Raw genomic sequence first — 22535 nt, 5'->3', positions numbered from 1 at the left:
TGGGGATTTTTCTTAGATATTCATTGTGAGGAACTCATAGACCTTCTATAGGTAAAACTCAGAAAAGTGTGCTTCCCCCCACCCACACACACACTGATGGTAGGGTGCCCTTGAAGTTTTAACTTTCAAACTTGTCCACTTTGAGCGTCCAGCAAATTATCAACTATGGATTAGGTTTTTCTATCTAGTACTGGCTCCCGTGGAAATTTATACCCCTGTAAATTGTGATTATTTATATCTTCCTGTCTGTCTCTCCAATATTTGGGGCAGCAGTTTTCCCTGTGAACTCCCTTCTCTGACAGATATAAAGGGTTGTTGATTCTTTGGTTCATACAGCTTTTTACTTGTTATTATGACAGAGTGGCAACGTCTAAGTTTCTTACATGCCATACTGGAAATCAGAATTCTTCCAACCAATATTACTCCATACAAATATTCCTTTGACTTATATAGCATTTAATTAGTTAACAATAACTATAACTCAGTATTAAGGAATTGACTTAGTAAATATGCAATTCAGGTCATTAGAGCGAAAATGTATGAGCATGTCAGAAACCAGACTACTAGTTGAGGGTATTCAGTGTGCTGTGGCATTGGCCAATATGTTTTTACAGAAAAGATAGAGTAGTGATCAAACTAGGAAGTTAGTTAAATGTTGATCAGTTAGGAGAGCTTCTCCTACATATATTCATATGTGTGTATATGTACATACATTTGAATTTATGGTTTACATAATATCTTTTACCTTTGTTGTTTTATTATAAGCACATTCCTTTGTTCACACACATACCTCAAAACAAATATATTATCTGCTTTTATGTTCCATAATTAATATTATCATTTATTATCAATTTTTTTCTACTTTAGCTTGCTCCTTTTATGTGGATAAATTTCATACAAGACTTAGCTAACTGACCTGTAAAAATGTTTTAATGTTTATTTAGTTTTGAAAGAGAGAGAGAGAAACAGAGCATGAGTGTGGGAGCAGCAGAGAGAGAGGGAGATGCAGAATCTGAAGCAGGCTCCAGGCTCTGAGCTGTCAGCACAGAGCCTAACGTGGACTTCAAATCCACGAACCCATGAACCGTGAAATCATGACCTGAGTCAAAGTCAGATGCTTAACCAACTGAGCCACCAAGGCATCTGCTTACTTGGCTTTTCAGTTGGCATTTTAGATAATGGGCCATCATCTCTTTAAAACAATCTATTCTCCTGGTTTTCTTTCCAATTCTCTGACTTCTCTGTGTATGTGTCTATTTGACATCTGTTCTTGGATCTCTGAACATCAATTCAAACTTCATCTGTTTAAAATCAAACACATGACTTATTTACTCCACCTTTTCTACTATTCCCTTTCTCAGTAAATGCCAACATAGTATTAGAACCCAGCCGTCACCCATGGTATGTCAGTCTCTCTTAACTTTAATTTTTAAATCATGTTACATTGGCTTCCAAAAGACTCACCTATCTCTACATTCTCTCCCACCACGAAGTCCCACCACCATTAGGATCAAGACCAATGCTCTTTAACATTCTGCATAAGACCCTGCACAATTTGTCTCTTCCAGCCCTTCTGTTTTCAGGCAGAACACCTGCCTTCCCTTACTCTTCTTTTCTAGAAGCATATCTGTCATGTTCCCTCCCATTTAAATGCAGCCACTCATGCAGTTTTCTACATCACAGATCCTCTTCCATTTCCTCTTTCTTTAGTTCATTCATGGTTCGGATCTCAGTTAAAGTTTCTTTCTCAAGAAAGTCTTTACTGAGGTTCCTAAGTAAAATCCTTCTTGTATAGATTTTCATGGCTGCATATGCCTTTTTTATTCATAACAATTATCAAGTATGGATTTGACTGTGGTTATTGGATTAATGTCTGTCTATGCCACCAGAGCGTAAACCTCCTGAAGGTAGGAACCATATATAATTTTGATGACAGTTCTGTCTGTACTACTGTAAAGCACATGGTAGATGCTCAACAAGTTTTGATTGAAGAATAAATGAATGACATTTTATTTACACTAAGAATGAGTTACCAATTCATACTACAATCTGCTAAGTCACCTGACAAATGGTAAAATTTGTACCAATTAAAGTAGGATTCCAAGAGCAGTATACACCTTTTCAAAATTCATATGGAGTACAGATTTCACCAAAAATAAGTCTTACTTTTAAAAGGTCCTCTGAATGAATTTTTATATAGGACAAAGCTTTGGATCATGGATAAGTTGTGATAGTGATGATCAGAAATGAAGATTATTTCTGTAGGCAACAAGTTCATTTTCAGAAAATGGCAAGGTATGAGTCTGAATCTTTATTTTCTGCATCAAAACCCCAATCCATAGAATCAGCCCTGTCCTACAAAATCAATAGGAAGATAGAAAAGAAATAGCAATCAATTATGCAGCTGATGACCAGAATCACTTATCTTCAATAGACATAAGTTCATTTAAAACACGTGTGACCATGAAGATTCCCTGTGAACCATACTGGCCTTCTCTCCTAAAGGGACGGGGGGTAGGGAAGAAAAATTAAGAAGAGAACTACCTCTTTATGACACCAATTGGATAAGAGTGTTTCTTGTTTTAAGTTACTAACTTTTGTGATCATTTATTATGCACTAATAGCTAATGAACAAGCTTCTACCAGAGGCTTATCCTCCTCATGCTGAAAAACATGGTGCAAGTAGCCAAACTCAGTTGTGCAAAAACATTTCAAGCACATCTGCTCTTGTCCCATCTGCAAATGTCCACTATCCAAAGCACAGTATTTTGGTCAAACTCAACATCAATAGGCAGGGAAGTTATTCTCTACAGGAGGTTATGGCCACTTGATATCAGGTTCAAATCTTTAGAAATTTATGAGGAGTCTTTACAGATGTGATTAAGAATTTTGACATAATGAGATTATCTCATTATGGGCCCTAAATGCCATCCCAGATGTCTTTATAACAGAAAGATAGGGGTGGGAATGCAAACTGGTACAGCCTATCTGGAAAACAGTATGAAACTTCCTCAAAAAGTTAAAAATGGAAATATACTACAATTCAGCAGTTGCACTACTAGTTACTTATCCAAAGAATACAAAAACACTAATTAAGGGATACATGAACCCTGATGTTTATTGCAGCATTATCAACAATAGCCAAATTATGGAAAGAGCTCAGATGTCCATAAACTGATGAATGGATAAAGAATAAGTGGGTGGGAAGATGGTTAAAGAGTGATGGAAATAAGGAGTTGACTTGTGATGAGCACTGGGTATTGTATATAAGTGTCGAATCACTTACATCACATCTGATAGTAATATTACACTGTATGTTAACTAATTGGAATTTAAATAAAAACTTGAAGAAAAAGGAGATTTAACAAATACATAGAAAATAAGCTGATGAACTTGCAGGCAGAGAATAGAGCCATGTGACCACAAGCCAAGGAATGCCAAAGCATGCTGGTAGCCATCAGAAGAAAGAAGAGGCAAACAATGGATTCTCAACTAGAGTCTCCAACTGATCCCTTCCTTTTGGACATCTGACCTCCAGAACTGTGACAGAATAAATTTCTGGTTTTTTGAGCCACCAAGTTTTTGGCAATTGTCTACAGTTCCCCTAAGAAACTAATACATCCTCTGATAGGGTAGAGGGAAAAGTTGAATATTGGCTGAAAAATCATCTAATTTACTTTAGCATCCTTTTGAAAGATAACCAGGAAATAAAGAGACTATGCATTGATACTAACTAGAAAATAAAGAGACTATGCATTGATACTACCAAAATAAATGAACAAAGGAACACATAAATAAGCAAATGAATACATAGATGAGAAAAATGAATTCGTGTCAAAGATGAACTATCCATGAAAGCAGTAGAAAACGTCAAAATTTTTCTTCTTAACACTTTGTAAAAGACCAAAATAAGAAGATCTAAAAATAATACAATGTAAGAGAAGAGAAAAATAGTGAAAATTAGGGTGAGTTCTTTAGGTTTAGGGGAAGAATGGAGGATAGATGGAAGCCAGAAATAAGTGCTGTGTTAGAACAGGCATATGGAAGACATGGGGGAGAAAACCACAAAAAAATGAGATTTTTAAAAATCAAAGATAAATATATAAAAAGAAAAGGTGAAATAGAAAATACATTTTATATACATTTAGTGTTTCTGAAGAAGCTACTGTTACAAATATAATAGAAGAATTCAAAGAATAAAATTATACTGAAATGAAAAACATGTAAGTCTATAATTGAAAGGGCATTATGTATTTTTAGAACAATTCATATAACATGTTTCATACTGGAAAATATTGCAGTTCAAAGTCAATGTGATCTTGGCTTTTCTTTTTTTGATTTTACATATTCATAATAAATATGAAGAAGTCTTCAAATATGTCATGATGCCTATAAGAAATTATTATTGATAAAGTAAATCAAGTAAAGTAACTCATGAGATAGGCATCCAAGGTTTTTTTCAACTCCGTGATTCTATTGACCTTAGTCTGAGCCATCCTTCTCATCAAGCCTGAATAAAAACAATTTCAGAAACCAACTGTAATTGGCACTCATGTACACCTGTTAATGTATTCATAAAATGCACTGAAGTCAATAATTGTTACCTCTATAGGAGTCAACCTTTTAACTGTATAGTTACTTCTTTATATACTATAACAAACATTTGGCAAACAAATCAACTGGTATAACATTACCGTTCTGTATGTATATATGCATACAAGCATGTAACTACATATCAATGAGTTGTTTTTTTTTTAATACCAGGAGCAATGGCTTCACCAAATGGCTTTTCAGATATTCATGTGCCAGGCAATTTGTTAAAACGATCCAAGAAATGTACTAATTATGTACTAATTGTACATCTTTTTATATATTTTTGGTAAATTGGAAAACATCATAGATTAGCCGCATATTTGCCTTTTTTTTTTCTTTTTTTAATGCTTCAAGTCCTTATTTAAATTCTTCAAGTTCTTAACATATAATGTACTATTAGTTTCAGGAGTAAAATTTAGTGATTCATCACTTATGTAGAACGCCCAGGGTTCATCACAAGTGCCGTCCTTAGTACCCATCACCCATTTAGCTTTTCCCCCCACCCAACTCCCCTAAGCAACCCTGTTTGTTTTCTATGGAGTCTCTTTTATAGCTTTTTTAAAATAATTCCATGACCCAAAAAAAAGCTCTACATTTTATCAAAGAGAAATAAATGTATATATGATTTATTGGGTTTTTTTTTGGAATTAAATGGATATCCATAGGAAAATGATTTCATAGGCAAATATCAATTCTCCATTGCCTCTTCAGGAATGTGTATCATGGTGACATGAGAATGGTGTTAGAAAACATATCCATTTGCACTTGAGACATTTTCAGTATAACTGTGGTGGTTGGCACTAACAAATATTCTGTTTACAAAAGCATACTTTTCCAAGGGTAAGAAGTGATGTAAACATGTCCAAGAGATGCAGCATCTGCCCTTTATATCAAATGGCACAAGAAACTGGGACTGTGTTTTCTTAGTCTGTTTTTCTCGTTAGGGCTTGGCAGGGACCTTGCACTTGGCTGATAGTAAGTGTTGAGTGATTAAATGAATGTTCAGACACTAATTCCTGCAGGTATAGCAGATAGTATATACAGTTAAAGTCAGGATATACCCAGAGACCATTTATGCTTTTCGCAGGTGACTGGAGTAATGCACGCTTTTCTGAGAGAAGCCCATGACTAAAGCTTGCCATTACTCTATTTCTCCTGTTTCCTTGGTGAGAACATATAGGCTAAGGTTACTTTAAGTCTTTCTAGAAGCTCTCATAGCATGGAATTGCTAGTTTATTTGACAGATAGTCCAATCCTGTGCGTAAGAGAATCTGAATCCTTAGGAAGTTCTTCCTAACACCTCAACTAAATTCTTGATTCAAGTAATCACCAACTTTTAATACTACATTCCTTAGAAATGAAAAATGAACATGGACTATCTGCCTTTGTACTCTACATGACAATATACACATTCAATCCCGTTGTTTCTCATCAAAGTTCTATCTTAGCATCCCAAATTGGATTGTTAAAAAAGCTGTGTAGAATAAATTACAATTTCACTGTGTCAAGAGGTTTTCTCTTATTTTAATGTAAATTCTTTTTTGCCATTTTATAGTGGCAGGAAACTGGACTGAAAAACCTCTTAAATGCATCTCAACTTCATGATTTCAAAATTTATAGTATAAATATAGTATAATATTTATACTATATTATAAATATAGTATAAATATACAGTTATAAATATACAGTATAGTATAGTATTTTGTCTACATAACATAACTTCTGAAATAGGTACTTTTATTTCCCCAAGTGAACCAGATTCTTTCAGTTATTTCTGGGATTAAATTATGGAGTCTGGGGGAAGCTCTAAATACGTGAGGGTTTGTATATATATTTGTTTACTCTTCAACTACAGAAAACTATTCTTTATACCTAGTCAGCTGAACCAGGTTAAAGTTATTTTCCTTAAAATGCATATATTAAGACAAAGTATTATAATGTTGTTTTATAAATTGCTACATATTAGAAAAATCCCCAATTTAACCATACTGTTATATAATTACTTTCTACAGGACACCATGATAAAAAATCGTACCAATTGCCCGAATAATGAACCTAACGTTTTAAAAAAACATGCATGTGATGATAATAAGGTAATAATAATTACTTGAAATTTATATGTCATTCAAGCTTGACTTTATAGAAGCTTATATTATTTGTATGTCTGTTAGAGATAATTATATTGATTACATTCATAGCATATTCTTTTGGTCCTAATCAGACAGTTCCCGTTGACCTATTAAATTATATATACTGTGGTCTTCTTTTATACTTTATTCTACAGAAAGCCCTATGCTTATTTGTTAAATATTTTTTTTCTATTTTAGCACTTCAATTTTCACTTTGAAACTGCTAGAAGACCTGCTGAATTCAAAGACACACATATCCCTTATTTCTGAAATTCTTCTGTGGCAAAATATTTGTTAGAGTGATTGCATGTACATAAACATAAGCCATGAGTATAATTTACTTTTAGGACTTTGAAATGTTTTCTTTCAATATTTGCTTATCTTCAAACAACTACTACCTCTGGTTGGTGGAATATTACAACTTACAAACCTTACGACAAAAGTCTGTGTCGTTTCCTTCCACAGAAACTAGTATGATATTCAATAGCCTTTTAAAAATTCACAGTAGTTGAGTTAACCTCATAGTATCTCAGAGTATATTCATAAATTCTTTTTAGTTTACTTTTTTACTTTAAATATTTGAAAGACTTGTTTGAGGTGAATATGGACCTTTATTTTCTTATTGCCAGCAATTCATCCACAGCTCAAAAGGTACAAAAATAATAAGAGAAACCACATACCTTTCATTACTGTTGGCTCCGGAAGCCTTCTCCTATGGTTATCTCCTTTAAAATTGAATAATCTTACTATATGTTCACTCAGAAGTGATAAGATTATAAATGTATATTATAAAGAAAGGAGACTTTACGAAGTAAAATAATCATTACGCCAAATTCTAGGTACTTCCGGCTGTCACTTAGGAGCTAAACAGTTTTAGTCTAGTTATTTGTCAGTCATTGATTAACTGGGATAGAAATCTGGGGCAGAGGCAGGCATTATTTGGTACAGCTCTGGCTTTAGGCTCCTTACTAAAGCTTGTCATTTCTTAATATTTTATTTGAACCACGACCCTTCTAATTTTTTCTGTAATAGGAAGCTGTGTTTTTATATCGTGCTGCTCACAAGTTGAAGCACTTTGTCAAAGTGAATAACAGTGAGGATTTCAATCTCCACTTATCAAGAGTTTCCCAGGGCACATTACAGTTGTTGAACTGTACCTCCAAGGTAAGTTGTTTACTTTGAACAAAAATATAAACTAGTCCTCTAATAGGATACTATAATTCTCTTATGAACATATCTATTATCTTAGAATTTTAAGTGCTTATTATTACCTGAAGTTTAAGTACATTTACTCAACTCTAGTTGAGGAAAATCTTACCTATCCTTAGCTGGGGCAAATAGTTTATGAAAGATGAGTAAAAATAAATGAGTGCATACTTCATTCCTAATAATAACTTTCAAAGAGGCTAATGTGATGAATTTTTACCTCTAAAACACATTAATAATTTTAATCCATTAGTGTACACATTTATAAGAACTCATAGCCAATAAAAGAGGTCATCAAATGTATTTAACAGTACATTTACATGTATTTACATGTCTTTACATGTTAAATATCTTTACATGTTAAAACTGGGCATATATATATATCCAATAATTTTTTAATTTTTTAAAATAATTGTGTTAAGCATATAGGGTTAATTTTTCCATACATGTCTGCTATTGGTTATGAAATATAAACAGCAAAACAAAATTTGGAAGACACTATCTTGATATTAGGCAAACGTTTCTTCATCTGCCAAATGGAGAAAAATACAGTTTTTGTAATTGGATGGTGAAAGGATTAAATGGCATAATTCATGTGAAGTGCTTAGTACTAAAAAGGTTTCAGTAAATAATATATGATTACCATTGGCCCCCTCCCCTTTTCAATAATTTTACCAGCTGTCACAAAACCAAAAAGTTTCTTATGATATTTTGCAAAGAAATTTTTAACATTTTAATGATAGAAAAAGGGTCGTGTGCATTTCTATTTTTTAATACCAGTGGTTGTCCACAGAAGGTAAAATGGTACAATTGCCTTTGAGCCCTATTGACAGTGAAAATGTCAATGAAATTGACAAATGAAATACAAATGAAAATACAAATATAAATGAAAATACAAATGAAAGAATTTGAACTTCATTTATCATTACATTGTCTACCTGATGCAAGCCAGTCTCCTCTTGGTGTCCTGGATTTACCAAGCTTAATTCCCATTTTGTCGCCTTATTTATGTTAGTCCTTTATGTGGAATTTCTACTGTTTTTTTTTTTCTACAACTATGAGCCCTCCTGTTCTATGCATCTTTCAAGGCCAAGCTTAAGTCTCATGAAAGCCTATACTCCAGGCTACCACCTCTTAATCCTTATGTAGAGTGATTTCAAAGCGCTGTCTAATGTAGAATGGCAGATAGGCTTCTTGTTGCTTATCCCTCTAGTTTCTTAATAGTGACTCTTGCTGGAAACACTATGTTGAGTATAAAGGCTCAAATCAGGGCAGAACTGAAAAGTGTGCCGACAAAACTAGTGATATCAACTTGGCTTAGGAAGCCATAAGGGTTAGAGGTATGCTATATATTTGTAATTCCTTCTCTCATAGGTTGAGTGTTGCATGGAATAACATGTTCCAAAATCAATTAATTGTAGAAGAAAATACACAAATAATATAAATCTTGAAATTAAATAAATTTATGTTACAAAGTTAACTAACCTGATACAGCCTACTTTTTTCTTGAAATTATAAGGCAAAATGTTAGATTTGAATTTAGCAGCAGTGAATTTCCTTCATGAGTCAGGCATGTTATAAGCTTTTATTGTTATTTAATTCATTTTGCTTCTGATGGGGAAAGCTTATTAAAATTTATGGTCAGGATTTAATAAATTAATGCTAACTTTATTTTCATGTTGATTAAAATTCTACTTTTGTCTGAGTTAGTATACCCTTCTATATTAGTTTATCATATATCACAGGCATTAACATAGTGCTGGACATGGAATGTCATGGGAATTCAACTTTTAGAGTAGATAGATCCCCTGTGGAGTTGTGACATTTAAGAGACATTTCAAAATAGCTACCAAAGGTGGGGAGATCTTAGAAAGGAGTCACAAATAGCCCTGATATAATCAGTTTGTGGTTCATGGTGGCAGAGCTTGACTGGGGTCAGCAAAGATGGGGCTTGGAAGTAGGATTCATTTTTGGCCTTTACTTTGACACAAATTCTCCAGATATGTTATTTTTTACAATGCTTATTTAGTGCTAAGAGAGTACCAGGCACTGGTCTAAAAATTTTATGTATATTACCTCAGACTTTACAAAAATCCTGCAAGTAGTACCATTAAGTACCATTAAGAAACTATAACACCGAAAAGGGTAGAAACATTCCCAAGGTCACAGACTAGTATGACGTACATCTGGGGTTCAATTTAGGTGGTCTGGTTTGACGTTATGATCTCTCATTCCACCACACTGGCTCAACTGTAGACAGACTTTACTGTCAAATTCTGTGAATGAATTGAGAAATAGACACAGAAGGTAGATATGAATTAATAGTGGGGCTTTGTTGCTAGAGAAGCTGGACTGAAGAACACAGCTTAGACCTGAAGTCAAAGTGAGGACTTCACTTCCCCCAGGAGTCTAGACCTGCATGCATCTAGCCTCAGGCAGAGAAGGAGGAATCCCAAAGTCTCCCCAGTTGAAGAGAGAACTTGAACTGACAAGTGCAAAGAGAAGCCCCACCCAGACTGTGCATTGTGGCATTATTTCTTAGAACTTACTCCTCAGTAAAGCACACCTCATCCTTTGCTAGGTGTGATGACTTCAGAATTGATATTCCTAACAAACCAAGTAGGATTCTTATCATTTATTAAGCACTATGCATTTAACCCTCTCTATAAGCTTAGGAGAGTTGGTACTATTGTTACAGAGTTGAGGACACTGAGCTTCAAAATAATTAATTTTCCCAAGGTAAAAGAGCAAATTGGGATTCAAACCCGTAACTGTCTGAATATTTTGCTCTGATCCCGCACCTAAAGAACCTCTTTGCCTTTTTCAGACTCCCATTTTGAGGGTCAATGTAGTGATTGAGTTCAGATTATATTCAACATAACTTTAGGAAGAGAATACATTCTTGATCAACTGGAAAGGACATTTGTCATTCAGACTGAATATGTGCATAAGAGGAAGGGAAGTAGGTGTGGGGTAGGAAATATCTTACCCTTGAGATTGCTGTATACCCTAAACACAAGGCAGGCTGTCCACTCAAACCTCTTTCCACTGGCTCAATGGTAACCACTGTGAGAAGTGATTATTACTTTGCCTAGCTGCTGATTCAAGTGTAACTTCTATCCCCCATGATCTATAACAGTAGTGAAGGCTCTGGAGTCAGACTCTGGATTCAAATCTCAGCTGTGCTATTGACTGATGGTGTGAGCTTTAAAAAGTTACTTAACTTGTTTGAATCTCTGTTTCCTTGGTTTTGCATTAAGACTTATAGAAGTAGCTACCTCTATTATCTGAGAGTTAAAGCAGATTATATAACATGCTGTAACAAGTGTATGCCACATAACAAGCTTCAGTGAGCAATACGGCACCACCAGTGGAGGGTGGAGCCACTTACACCAAACCCAGACCACCCTGTATCCTGCAGGGGCATCTTGATTAGTACAGGTCTGACATTGAGCAAGCACAGCAGGTCTCTTCCCCAGAGGACCAACACAGATAGACCACATGCACCAAGTCAGAGCGTGCTCCAAAGATTCAGCTTCGGTTCTGTTGGAAATAGGACTGGGATTTTTTTTAATTTAGGCTTATAGATTTTGTTCATTTGTTTGGGTTTTATTTTTTCCTTCTCTCATTTTTTTGGATCAGGTCTTCCTTCCTTTCTTTCTCTCTTTCTCATTGGAATCAGGCATATAGGTTTTTGGTTGCTTGTTTGTTTTTGTTCCTTTTCTTTTTCTCTATTTTTGAAATAGGCTTTTTCTTTTTAAAAATCAGGCTTGTTTTAACAAACAAATCAAACACACCTAGTTATAAAGGCCCAAACACACTCCACTGCAAGCAAGGAGGAACTCTGCAGAGGACTGATGTGGGGAAAGAGCAATCAAATCACAACAGTAGAGACTGCACACATCATACACCAGAAATACTTACTAAGGCACCAGGCCCTGGACACTGTATGATCCCTTATTAATACAGTGTTACTCCTAGGAGCAGGAAACATAACAAGCTTTCATAACATGGAAAAGACGGAAAACTAGAGAAATGACAATATGGAGGAATGTTCCCCAAAAGAGAGATCAAGAAGTAACCACGGCCAGGGATTTGCTCAAAACATATATAAACAATATATCTGAACAAGAATACTGAACAACAGTCATAAGAAACTAACAGGGCATGAAAATAGCATAGAAGAGACTAGAAAAACCCTTGCCGCTGAGGCAAAAGATCTAAAAACTAGTTAGGCTGAAATAAAAACATGTTGTAACTGAAATGCAAAAACAACTTAATGTAATCACAATAGGGATAGAAGAATCAAAGGAAGGAATAGGTGATATAGAAGATAAAATTATGGAAAATAATGAAGCTGAAAAGAAGAGGAAAAAAACGATTAGATCACAAATATAGATGTAGGGAACTCAACGATTCCATAAAGCGCAGTAATATCCATATCATAGGAGTCCAAGAAGAAGAGAAGGGAAAAAAGGGAAGGTTTATTGGAACAAATTATAGCTGAGAACTTCCATAATCTGGGGAAGGAAACAGGCATTCAAGTTCAAGAGGCACATAGAACTCCTCTCAAAATCAACAAAAACCGGTCAACCCCAAGACATACCATAGTGAAACTCGAAAAATACAAAGATAAAGAGAAAATTCTGAAAGTAACTAGGGACAAATTGCCTTTAACTACAAAGGTATACACATAAGGTTAGCAGCACACATATCCACAGAAGCTTGGCAGGCCAGAAGGGAGTGGGATGATATATTCAAAATGCTAACTGGGAAAAATATGCAGCCAAGAACCCTTTATCTGGCAAAGCTGTCATTCAGAATAGAAGGAGAAATAAAGAGTTTCCAAGACCAGAAAAACCTAAAGGAGTTCGTGAACACTAAACCTTCTCTGCAAGAATTATTAAAGGGGGCCCTATGAGCAGGAAAGAGAGACGAAAAGCAACAAAAACTGGAAAGGAAAAGAGACAATCTAGAGGAACAGTGACTTTACAGGTAATACAATGTCACTAAATTTATATCTATCAATAATTACTCTAAATGTAAATAGACTAAACCCATAAATAAATAAATAAATAAATAAATAAATAAATAAAATCCCTTGATATACTGCTTACAAAAGACTGATTTTAGCTGAAAGACACCTCCAGACTGAGAGTGAGGGTATGGAGAACCATTCATCATGCTAATGGACATCAAAAGAAAGCTGGAGTAGCCATACTTATATCAGAAAAACCAGATTTTATTTTATTTTTTATTCTTAAGTTTGTTTACTTATTTTGAGAGAGACAGACAGTGAAAGTGGGGAGGAGCTGAGGAAGGGAGACAGAGAATCCCAAGCAGGCTCCACACTGTCAGCACAGAGCAGGGCTTGAACTCATGAAACCATGAGATTATGATGTAAGCTGAAACTAAGAGTTGGACACTTAACTGACTGGGCCACTCAGGTGCCTCCAGAAAAATTAGATTTTAAGCCAAAGACTGAAATAAGAGATGAAGAAGGGCACTCTATCATAATAAAGGAATCTGTCCATCAAAAATATCTAACGATCATAAATATGTATGCCTCCAATTTGAAACACCTAAAGACATAAATCAATTAATAACAATCTTAAGGAAACTCATTGATAATAATACAATAATAGTAGGAAACTTTAACATCCCACTTACAGCAATGGACAGATCATCTAAGCAGATCAACAAGGAAACAATGACTTTGAATGATACACTGGACCGGATAGACTTAACAGATATATTCAGAACATTACATCCAAAAGCAGAATACACATTCTTCTCAAGTGCACATGGAACATTCTCCAGAAGAGATCACATACCGGGTCACAAATCAGGCCTCAAGCAGTACAAACAGATTAAGATCATACCATGTAAATTTTAAGACCACACGCCATGAAACTTGAAGTTGACCACAAGAAAAAATTTGGAAAGACCACAAATACATGGCAGTTACAGAACACTCTACTGAAGAATGAATGGGTTAACCAGGAAACTAAAGAAGAAATAAAAAAACAATACATGGAAGCAAATGGAAATGAAAACACAACAGTCCAAAACCTTTGGGACGTAGCAAAGGCAGTATAAGAGTGAAGTATGTAGCAATACAGATCTCCTTAAGACACAAGAAAAGTCTCACATACACAACCTAACCTTACACCTAAAGGAACTGGATAAATAACAGCAAATAAAGCCCAAAACTAGCATAAGAAGGGAAATAAAATAATGAGAGTAGAAATAAATGATAAAGAAATTTTTTAAAAAATCAATGAAATAGAGCTAGTTCTTTTACAAAGTGAACATTGATGTGGGTGGGGGAGAAGGGAAGGGAGGTGATGGGCATGGGGGAGGGCACATGTTGAGATGAGGACGGGTTATATGGAAACCAACTTGACAATAAACTATTTAAGAAAAAAAAAAAAGAAAGTAAAGAGTGAACAAAATTGATAAACCCCTAGCCAGATTTATCAAAAGAAAAGGGAAAGGACCCAAATAAATGAAATCATAAGTTAAAGTGGAGAGATCACAACCAATACTGCAGAAATACAAACAATTGTAAGAGAATATTATGAGCAATTATAGGCCAACAAATTGGGCAACCTGGAAGAAATGGATAAATTCCTAGAAACATATAAACTACCAAAACTGAATCAGGAAGAAATAGAAAATTTGAACAGACCCATAACCAGTGAAGAAATTGAATCAGTAACCAAAAATCTCCCAACAAGAGTCCAGGTCCATATGGCTTCCCAGGGGAATTCTACCAAACATTTAAAGAAGAGTTAATACCCATTCTTCTGACAATGTTCCAAAAAATAGAAATAGAAGGAAAACTTCCAAACTAATTGTATTAGGCCATGATTACCTTGATTCCCAAACAAGACAAAGACCCAACTAAAAAGGAGAATTACAGACCAATATCCCCGATGCACATGGATGCAAAAATTATCAAGATACTAGCAAATCAAATCCAACAGTACCATAAAAGAATTATTCACCATATCAAGTGGGATTTATTTCTGGGCTGCAGGGGTGGTTCAATATCCACAAATCAACATGATACACTACATCAAAAGAAGAAAGGATAAAAACCATATTATCCTTTCAATAGATGCAGAAAAAGCGTTTGACAAAATATAGCATCTTTTCTTGGTAAAAACCTTCCAGAAAGTAGGGATAGAAGGAACATACCTCAGAAGCCTAAAGGCCATATACGAAAGCTCCACAGCTAATACATCCTCAGTGGGGAAATACTATACTGAGAGCTTTTCCTCTAAGGTCAGGAACACGATGGGAATGTCCACTCTCACCACTGTTGTTCAGTATAGTACTGGAAGTCCTAGCCTCAGCAGTCAGACAACAAAAAGAAATAAAAGCATTGAAATCATCAAGAAAGAAGTTAAACATTCAGTCTTTGCAGATGACATGATAACTCTACGTAGAAAGCCTGAAGGACTCCACCGCAAAATTGCTTGAACTGATATACAAATTCAACAAAATTGCAAGATATAACATCAGAATGTAGAACTGTTGCATTTCTGTACATGCATAACGAAGCAGCAGAAGGAGAAATCAAGAAATCGATCCCACTTACCATTGCACCAAACCATAAGATATCTAGGAGTGAACCTATCCAAAGAGGCAAAAGATCTGTACTCTGAAAACTATAGAACACTTTTGAAAGATATTGAAGAACACACAAATAAATGAAAAAATATTTCATGTCATGGACAGGAAGAGCAAATATTGTTAAAATGTCTATACTACCAAAGCAATCTACACATTCAATGAAGTCCCTATCAAAATGCCACCAGCATTTTTCACAGAGCTAGAACAAACAATTCTAAAATTTGTATGGAACCAGAAGAGACCCTGAATAGCCACAGTAATGTTGAAAAAGAAAACCAAAGCAGGAGATATCACAGTTCCAAACTTCAAGCTGTATTACAAAGCTGTAATCATCAAAGACAGTATGGTACAGGCACAAAAATAGACCATAGATCAATGAAACAGAATAGAAAACTCAGAAATGGATTCACAACTATATGGTCAACTAATCTTCAATAAAGCAGGAAAGAATACCCAATGGCAGAAAGACAGTCTCTTCAACAAAAGAATTGGGAAAACTGGACAGCGACATATACAAGAATGTGATTGGACCACTTTCTTACGCCATATACAAAAATAAACTCAAAATGGATCAAAGACCTAAGTGTGAGACAAGAAACCATCAAAATCCTAGAAGAGAGCACAGGCAGCAACATCTTTGTATGTCCGCCATAGCAACTTCTTACTAGATATGTCTTCTGAGGCAAGGAAAACAAAAGCAAAACAAAAAAACAAAACAAAACAAAACAGAAAAACTATTGAACCTTCATCAACTTCATCAAGATAAAAAAAAAAAACTTTAAACAGCAAAGGAAACAATCAACAAAACTAAAAGGCAATCTATGGAATGAAAGAAGATATTTGCAAATGACATATCAGAAAAAGGGCTAGTATCCAAAATCTATAAAGAACTTAGCAAACTCAACACCCCAAAAATAAATAATGCAGCTAAGAAATGGACAGAAGACATGAACAGATATTTCTCCAAAGAAGACTTACCAATAGCTAACAGACACATGAAGAGATGTTCAACATCACTCATCATCAGAAAACTACAAGTCAAAACCACAATGAGATACTACCTCACACCTGTCAGAATGGCTAAAATTAACTCAGGAAACAACAGGTGTTGGCAAGGATGTGGAGACAGAGGAACCCTCTTACACCATTCATGGGCATGCAAACTGGTGCAGCCACTCTGGAAAACATTATGAAGATTCCTCAAAAAGTTACAATTAGAACTACCCTATGACCTAGCAATTGCACTACTAGGTATTTACTCAAAAGATACAAAAATACTAATTCAAAGGGATACATGCATCTCAATATTTATAGGAGCATTATCAACAATCACCAGATTATGCAAAGAGCCCAAATGTCCATTGACTGATGAATGGATAGAATGGATTAGGAATATTGTGTGTGTGTGTGTGTGTGTGTGTGTGTGTGTGTATGTATGTATATATATAATGGAATATTGTGTGTGTATGTATGTATATGTGTATTATATATATAATATATATATAATGGAATATTATTCAGCCATCAAAAAGAATGAACTTTTGCCATTTACAAGGATATAGATGGAGCGAGTATAATGCTAAGTGAAATAAGTCAGAGAAAGACAAATATTTTATGGTTTCATTCAGATGTGGAATTTAAGAACAAAACAAATGTGCATTAGGGAAAAAAAGAGAAGGGGGCAAACCAAAAAAACACTCTTAACTGTAGAGGAGAAATTGATTACCAGAGGGGAGATGGGTGCGAGGATGGGTTAAATAGGTGATAGGGATTAAGAAGTGCACTTGTCATGAGCCTATAGTGATGTGTGGAAGTGTTGAATCACTCTATTGTGCATCTGAAACTAATTTAACACTGTATATTAACTATACTGGAATTTAAATAAAAATTTAATACAAAACTTAAAAATTGATGTGAGTATTAACTAGAATGAGACATGGAAAATTGATAGAATGGGACAGTTGATTCATAGCAGTGATGGGTATTTCCATTATTTCACATTTCTGTTGCTATTGTAATGTTATTCCACCATTAGATACTATGGGAGCATGGAAATCCCTTATTTCTCTTAGAGAAGCAGGGTGAATTGCATACTCTGGGATTCAGGAAATCATAGGAATTCCAGCTTAAATGAAGAGTGGAAATGAACACAAGCAATATAAATACATTGAGGGCTTCTGGACAAGAAAATTTGGAAATAAAGTTTAGAGAAGGGAGATAACATCTGTGTTCCCAGGATTACAGAGGTAAAATCACGGTTTTTTGCATTTGTCTTTTTAAAGAATGTTCAGTCTTAGTGTCCTGGGAAATGTCATTTAAATTTTCATGTCTATGCATTTCAAAACTGCTTCGTCATATGAACTTCAATTTGTACTTTTTAAAGACGTCCTAGACCCTCAATAAAATGAATATGAGAAATTCCTCTTCATATTTTTCTTTGAAATCTGATTAATCTTTTAAATATATTTTTTAAAGGCTATGTGTTAGTGTTAACTAACTATATAACAAAGAGAGATCCAGTTTGTAGCTTAACTAAAAATAGGATGGATGAGTTCAAACCACAGGTATTATACTTACATGAGTTTGGTAGCTTATTTATCCTCTTGCAGCTCAGTTCCCTCATCTGTGAATGGAGGCAAAATCATCAATTTAATAGAGTCATTAAGATGATAAAATGAAATAATGTATGCAAAGCATGGAACACAATATGTGACCTAGAAAACACTCAATAATTGGCTGTTATCTAAATGATGAATTACCCTACCCTCTATGAATCCTCTTTCCAGGGATTACTGGAATGTGATCAAACGTATGCAGAGCTTCTCCCTTATATGTCTATTCCATGTGAGGTGTTTCTTTCTCCACTTTCTGTAGGCTGTACAGGTAGCCCTTTTTAAGAATTTTATCAGGGACTGAAAACTAGTTTTCAGTATTCTGTACTCTAGTGAAGACCAGATTATCAGGGTGGACCTTTAGCGCACAAGCTCAATCAGGTACATCATTATCAATCATATTTGCCAAAATACCCTGAATATTTTCAGTGTTAATTCTTCCTCTCACAAAAAATACATTTTTTTCTATATTAAACAAGTCAATTCAGTAAACTACAAACATCTTTTCCACATACATTTCAACAGAATTTCAATAGCTTGTACACTGCTGCAGTGGTAAAAATGGCAGCCACCTGATATAGCTCTTTAATTCTAAATCTTAAACCCCAACAATCTTGAATATCCTACACATAGATTATCACAAGTATAGTTAGAAATCATAGTTTACAAAATATCATTCAAGATTCTCTTTTTTCAATTACACCAAACTTTCAGCATAACCTAACATGATGGAAATTTAAAAATGAGTATTTTTAAATGTGTATTCTTTAAATGTAAATTTAAAACTTTTAAAATTTACTTTTCTAGGAAGACAACAAATCTTTAAAGGAACAGAGAAAACAGAAGAGCTTGTGTTTCCTAGGGATACTACTACAAAAGATAAAAACTTGTTGGAATAAAATTTTGAGGGGCTCTAAAGAACATTGAAAAATTTGGAGTGGCAATATAAAGACATATGAACTTTAGTTGTATCTTCCAAGGATCTGTTTGCCCATTACAATTTGGGGGGGTAGAATACCCTAGAAGCTACAGAATGCCTCCTGGTAAAAGTGGATTACAGCAGTTGAAAAATTCATACCATGGAACTAGAACTGGATGGACATAAACAGTGGAAACCAAATGCTGCAATCAACAAACTATTTTATATGTTTTTGGACATAATCAATCAGTATTAATTTTGTGATTTTTGTAAGATAATCCATGTAAACTATTAGTTGCAATAATACTTTTTAAACCTGTTTTAAAATTTCAGAAAAAGGCATATAAAATCTGTGAAGTATATAAAGGTTGCAAGGATTAAAAATTAACATTGCTTTACTATGAAAATAATTTTATGCATCAGCATACTACAGTGAGAGTGGATTGTCATCTCTGTGCTGAAAATGTTTCAGTTAACAGTGAGATGTGGGTAATGTCCATAAGAGGAGGAGTCATATACCTTAAAGAAGCAGCAGTATGGAGTACAGAGACTTAAGAGAGAGATTAAGACATGTAATTAAACATGAATGTATAACACAGTGCCTTCACTAGATGGTATAGCAAATGTTTTAGGATGACCATAAAGAATAATTTCACAAAATAGAAAGTCAACTGTTCTAAGGATGCTAAACCATAATACTGAGTTACCTTAGTCATTTATGTGTAATAAAATTTGTCTAAATGAGTTGGCAATTTGGGAAGTATATTTTTAACAGAATAATATATGTTGACCTTTTAATTAATGAAATGTGTGTATTTAATTTTGACACTATATCTGTATTATATAAAAATATTTTCATACAGTATTACAAACAATTTGCTTAGTTTGGATAACATTTCTCTTTTGATAATAAATGGTCTATGTAATAACACTGTCAGATTCACTTAATGAATTTCTAAGATAAGATTTTAATGCTGTACCACTATTTGATCTCTCACTGTCATTGAATATGTGACTTTTAATACCTTATTACTCAAAATGTACATGGAACCAGGACCCCAAAACTATATAAGAACAGGAACTTTATTTTCTATGTTAAATTTTAGTCTTTTAAAAGAAACTTTTGTATATACCACATCCAGTTTAGAAAAGTCTGCCAATACATAGTCTTTGCTTACTTGTAAAGGGAAATGAAAACCTTATTCTAGACAGGCCAGAGTCCTTCAGCAGCCACCAGTTTGCTTAACTCACATCCTTCCTGCTATTTTATGCTTTCATTACCACCTGGTAAAATGCTGACTGGCTTTATTTGAGCTTCAGATGATGCTCTGGTCCCAGTGTGTGGTGGTAAGTTCTTCCTCTCAGTTCAGGTTTGTGTCTCTGCCTCTCTTTCTCACTCTCCCTAAATCCTACAGCGGTTCACTCTCACTGGTGCTGATAGCTGTGTCAAATTGTACAGACAGTTGTACAGAATTCACTGACTGCTACATTAATAGGACTTTGAATCTAGTATGTGTTCTGTTTGGTTTTCATTATCAACTCCAGAAAAGGGAGCTAACAATTTTAGGAGCAAATGATTCTTCACCAAGCTCTTTCTTCAGATGGACTTTTCCAAGTAAGCTATGCTTCTTTCCACCATAAAACATGGTAAACTGTATGGTACACTTTGACCCTGATGAACTGGTATTGTTGGTAAATCATCAGCTGTAGAAATGAGGGGATTTTAAGTTCTAAAGGTAGATTCCTCAAACTGTCCTTGAAAATGTTCCTTGAAGTCTGTCTAAAATATCCCTAACAAATGTTGAAAAGAATTCTGAGATATGGCAAAATAAAGAACAATATTTTTAAATGCTTGCAGTAAGTTACTAAAATTTTCTTCCTTGATTTTCATTTGTTTATGTATATTTGAAGTTTAGAGAAAATTCACACTCAAAACACTATTCAATATATATACTGTGTATCAAATGCTTGAAAAAAATACTCAGGCATTTATGGTTGTATTTACCTTCTTTGTTTCCTACACACTAGGAAAATAAGTAGAGACAATGCAGGCTAGTTAATAATGAACTTGAATATTATATTTTTATTATTTTTACTCTCCAATTAGAGACTTGTTTTATCCCAGTGAACATTTTCTTTCAAATATGTACGTATAAAATGCTTTAAAGCAGCATTTTCTAAAGTTTGTCCCAAGAAACCCTAATCCTCATCAATGCTACAGCAGAAGATGATGATGACAACACAGAAGATGAAGAAGAAAGATGAAGGGGAGGAGGAGGAGGAGAAATATAAAAAGGAAAAAGAAAAAGAGGGAGGGTTCTGAGTTCTGGAGTCAGATACATTTTCTTTCAGAGACTTACAATTTATATACAAGTATATTAAAACTTATTTATAAACACATATACCTTCTTTAAGTTTAACACTATACAACATTTCCAAAATCTGACTAGAGAGTACTACTTTTATGTAAAAACCATTACCTAAATGCACTTTGGGGAATATTGCATTATACAAAGGGACTCAGTTAAAAGTCTTTTAGAACAGGCTTTCAAGGAATCTGCTGAAGGAAATACTCCTTCCAGGGTTAAGATTGTTCTATTAAAACTACAGATCCTGCTCAAACTTCAATTCCTTTCTCAATTGCTATGGCTTCCATGATGATTCTAGATAATGTTAATATTTCTTCCTTTCGTTGCCTAGCACTTCATTTCTGGTATCATGCATTATTATTTGATCAGATTCATCTTAATATTTTATCTTAAATACAACTATTATTTACATAGTTTCTGTTTTCTCTCCACATTTGTTTGAAGTGTTTTCTCCTGAAAAAGTATATGATCTTTTGTGTTCCCTTAAGCTCCTAATGAGAAAAGCTAAGTATACCATGTTTAACACATAAGGACAAATTACATTAAACCAGTGTATCAATAAAAATCTATTTAATTATCCCAAAAAATACATTACTGCAATAAAATACAATTTACTTAAAGATAGCTATGATAGGAACATAGAACATAATTTTTTTAAAACAATAGGACTCCACAGCTTTGTGTTCTTACATCTTCATGGAACTTTCACTTCTAAACTTTGTTGTGAAGTATCTTTCAGTCTTGATTCTGACCAGATAATAGAATCTGTGGAGATATTATAGGAACATTGATAATCACCAACTCCAATAATTTTTAATGTCTCAGTATCAAAAAATATATATGCACCTAGATTCATCAATGATTTTGGGTTTGAGAAAGATGTAAAATGATTATTTTGGTTTGGGATAATATGGGGTTTATTTTCATTTGTTTTACATATTTTTCATACATATTGGTAAGAAAGAAGTGAGTTTTTCTGTAGAAGACAAGTTTTCTAAGGAGGTTAGATACACTTTAAGATCTTATTATCAAAGTGAACCATTTTCTATCTGTATCTTACATGGTG

General features: G+C 34.2%; 1 protein-coding gene across 1 annotated transcript in view; it reads left to right on the top strand.

Annotated features, from left to right (window-relative positions):
• IL7 (interleukin 7) overlaps positions 1-19108 on the top strand; it is a 55731-nt gene extending 36623 nt beyond the window's left edge. The window contains exons 3-5 of the mRNA XM_039221184.1: positions 6606-6686; positions 7755-7886; positions 18989-19108. Of these exons, the coding sequence (XP_039077115.1) occupies positions 6606-6686; positions 7755-7886; positions 18989-19108 (333 nt within the window). The remainder of the gene's footprint in view (positions 1-6605; positions 6687-7754; positions 7887-18988) is intronic.
• Positions 19109-22535: the final 3427 nt, after the last annotated feature.

Source organism: Hyaena hyaena, unplaced genomic scaffold (assembly GCF_003009895.1).
Source record: "Hyaena hyaena isolate Hyena2069 unplaced genomic scaffold, ASM300989v1 scaffold_956, whole genome shotgun sequence".
NCBI classification, from domain to species: domain Eukaryota; kingdom Metazoa; phylum Chordata; class Mammalia; order Carnivora; family Hyaenidae; genus Hyaena; species Hyaena hyaena.
This window is presented reverse-complemented; position numbering and strand designations above follow the sequence as displayed.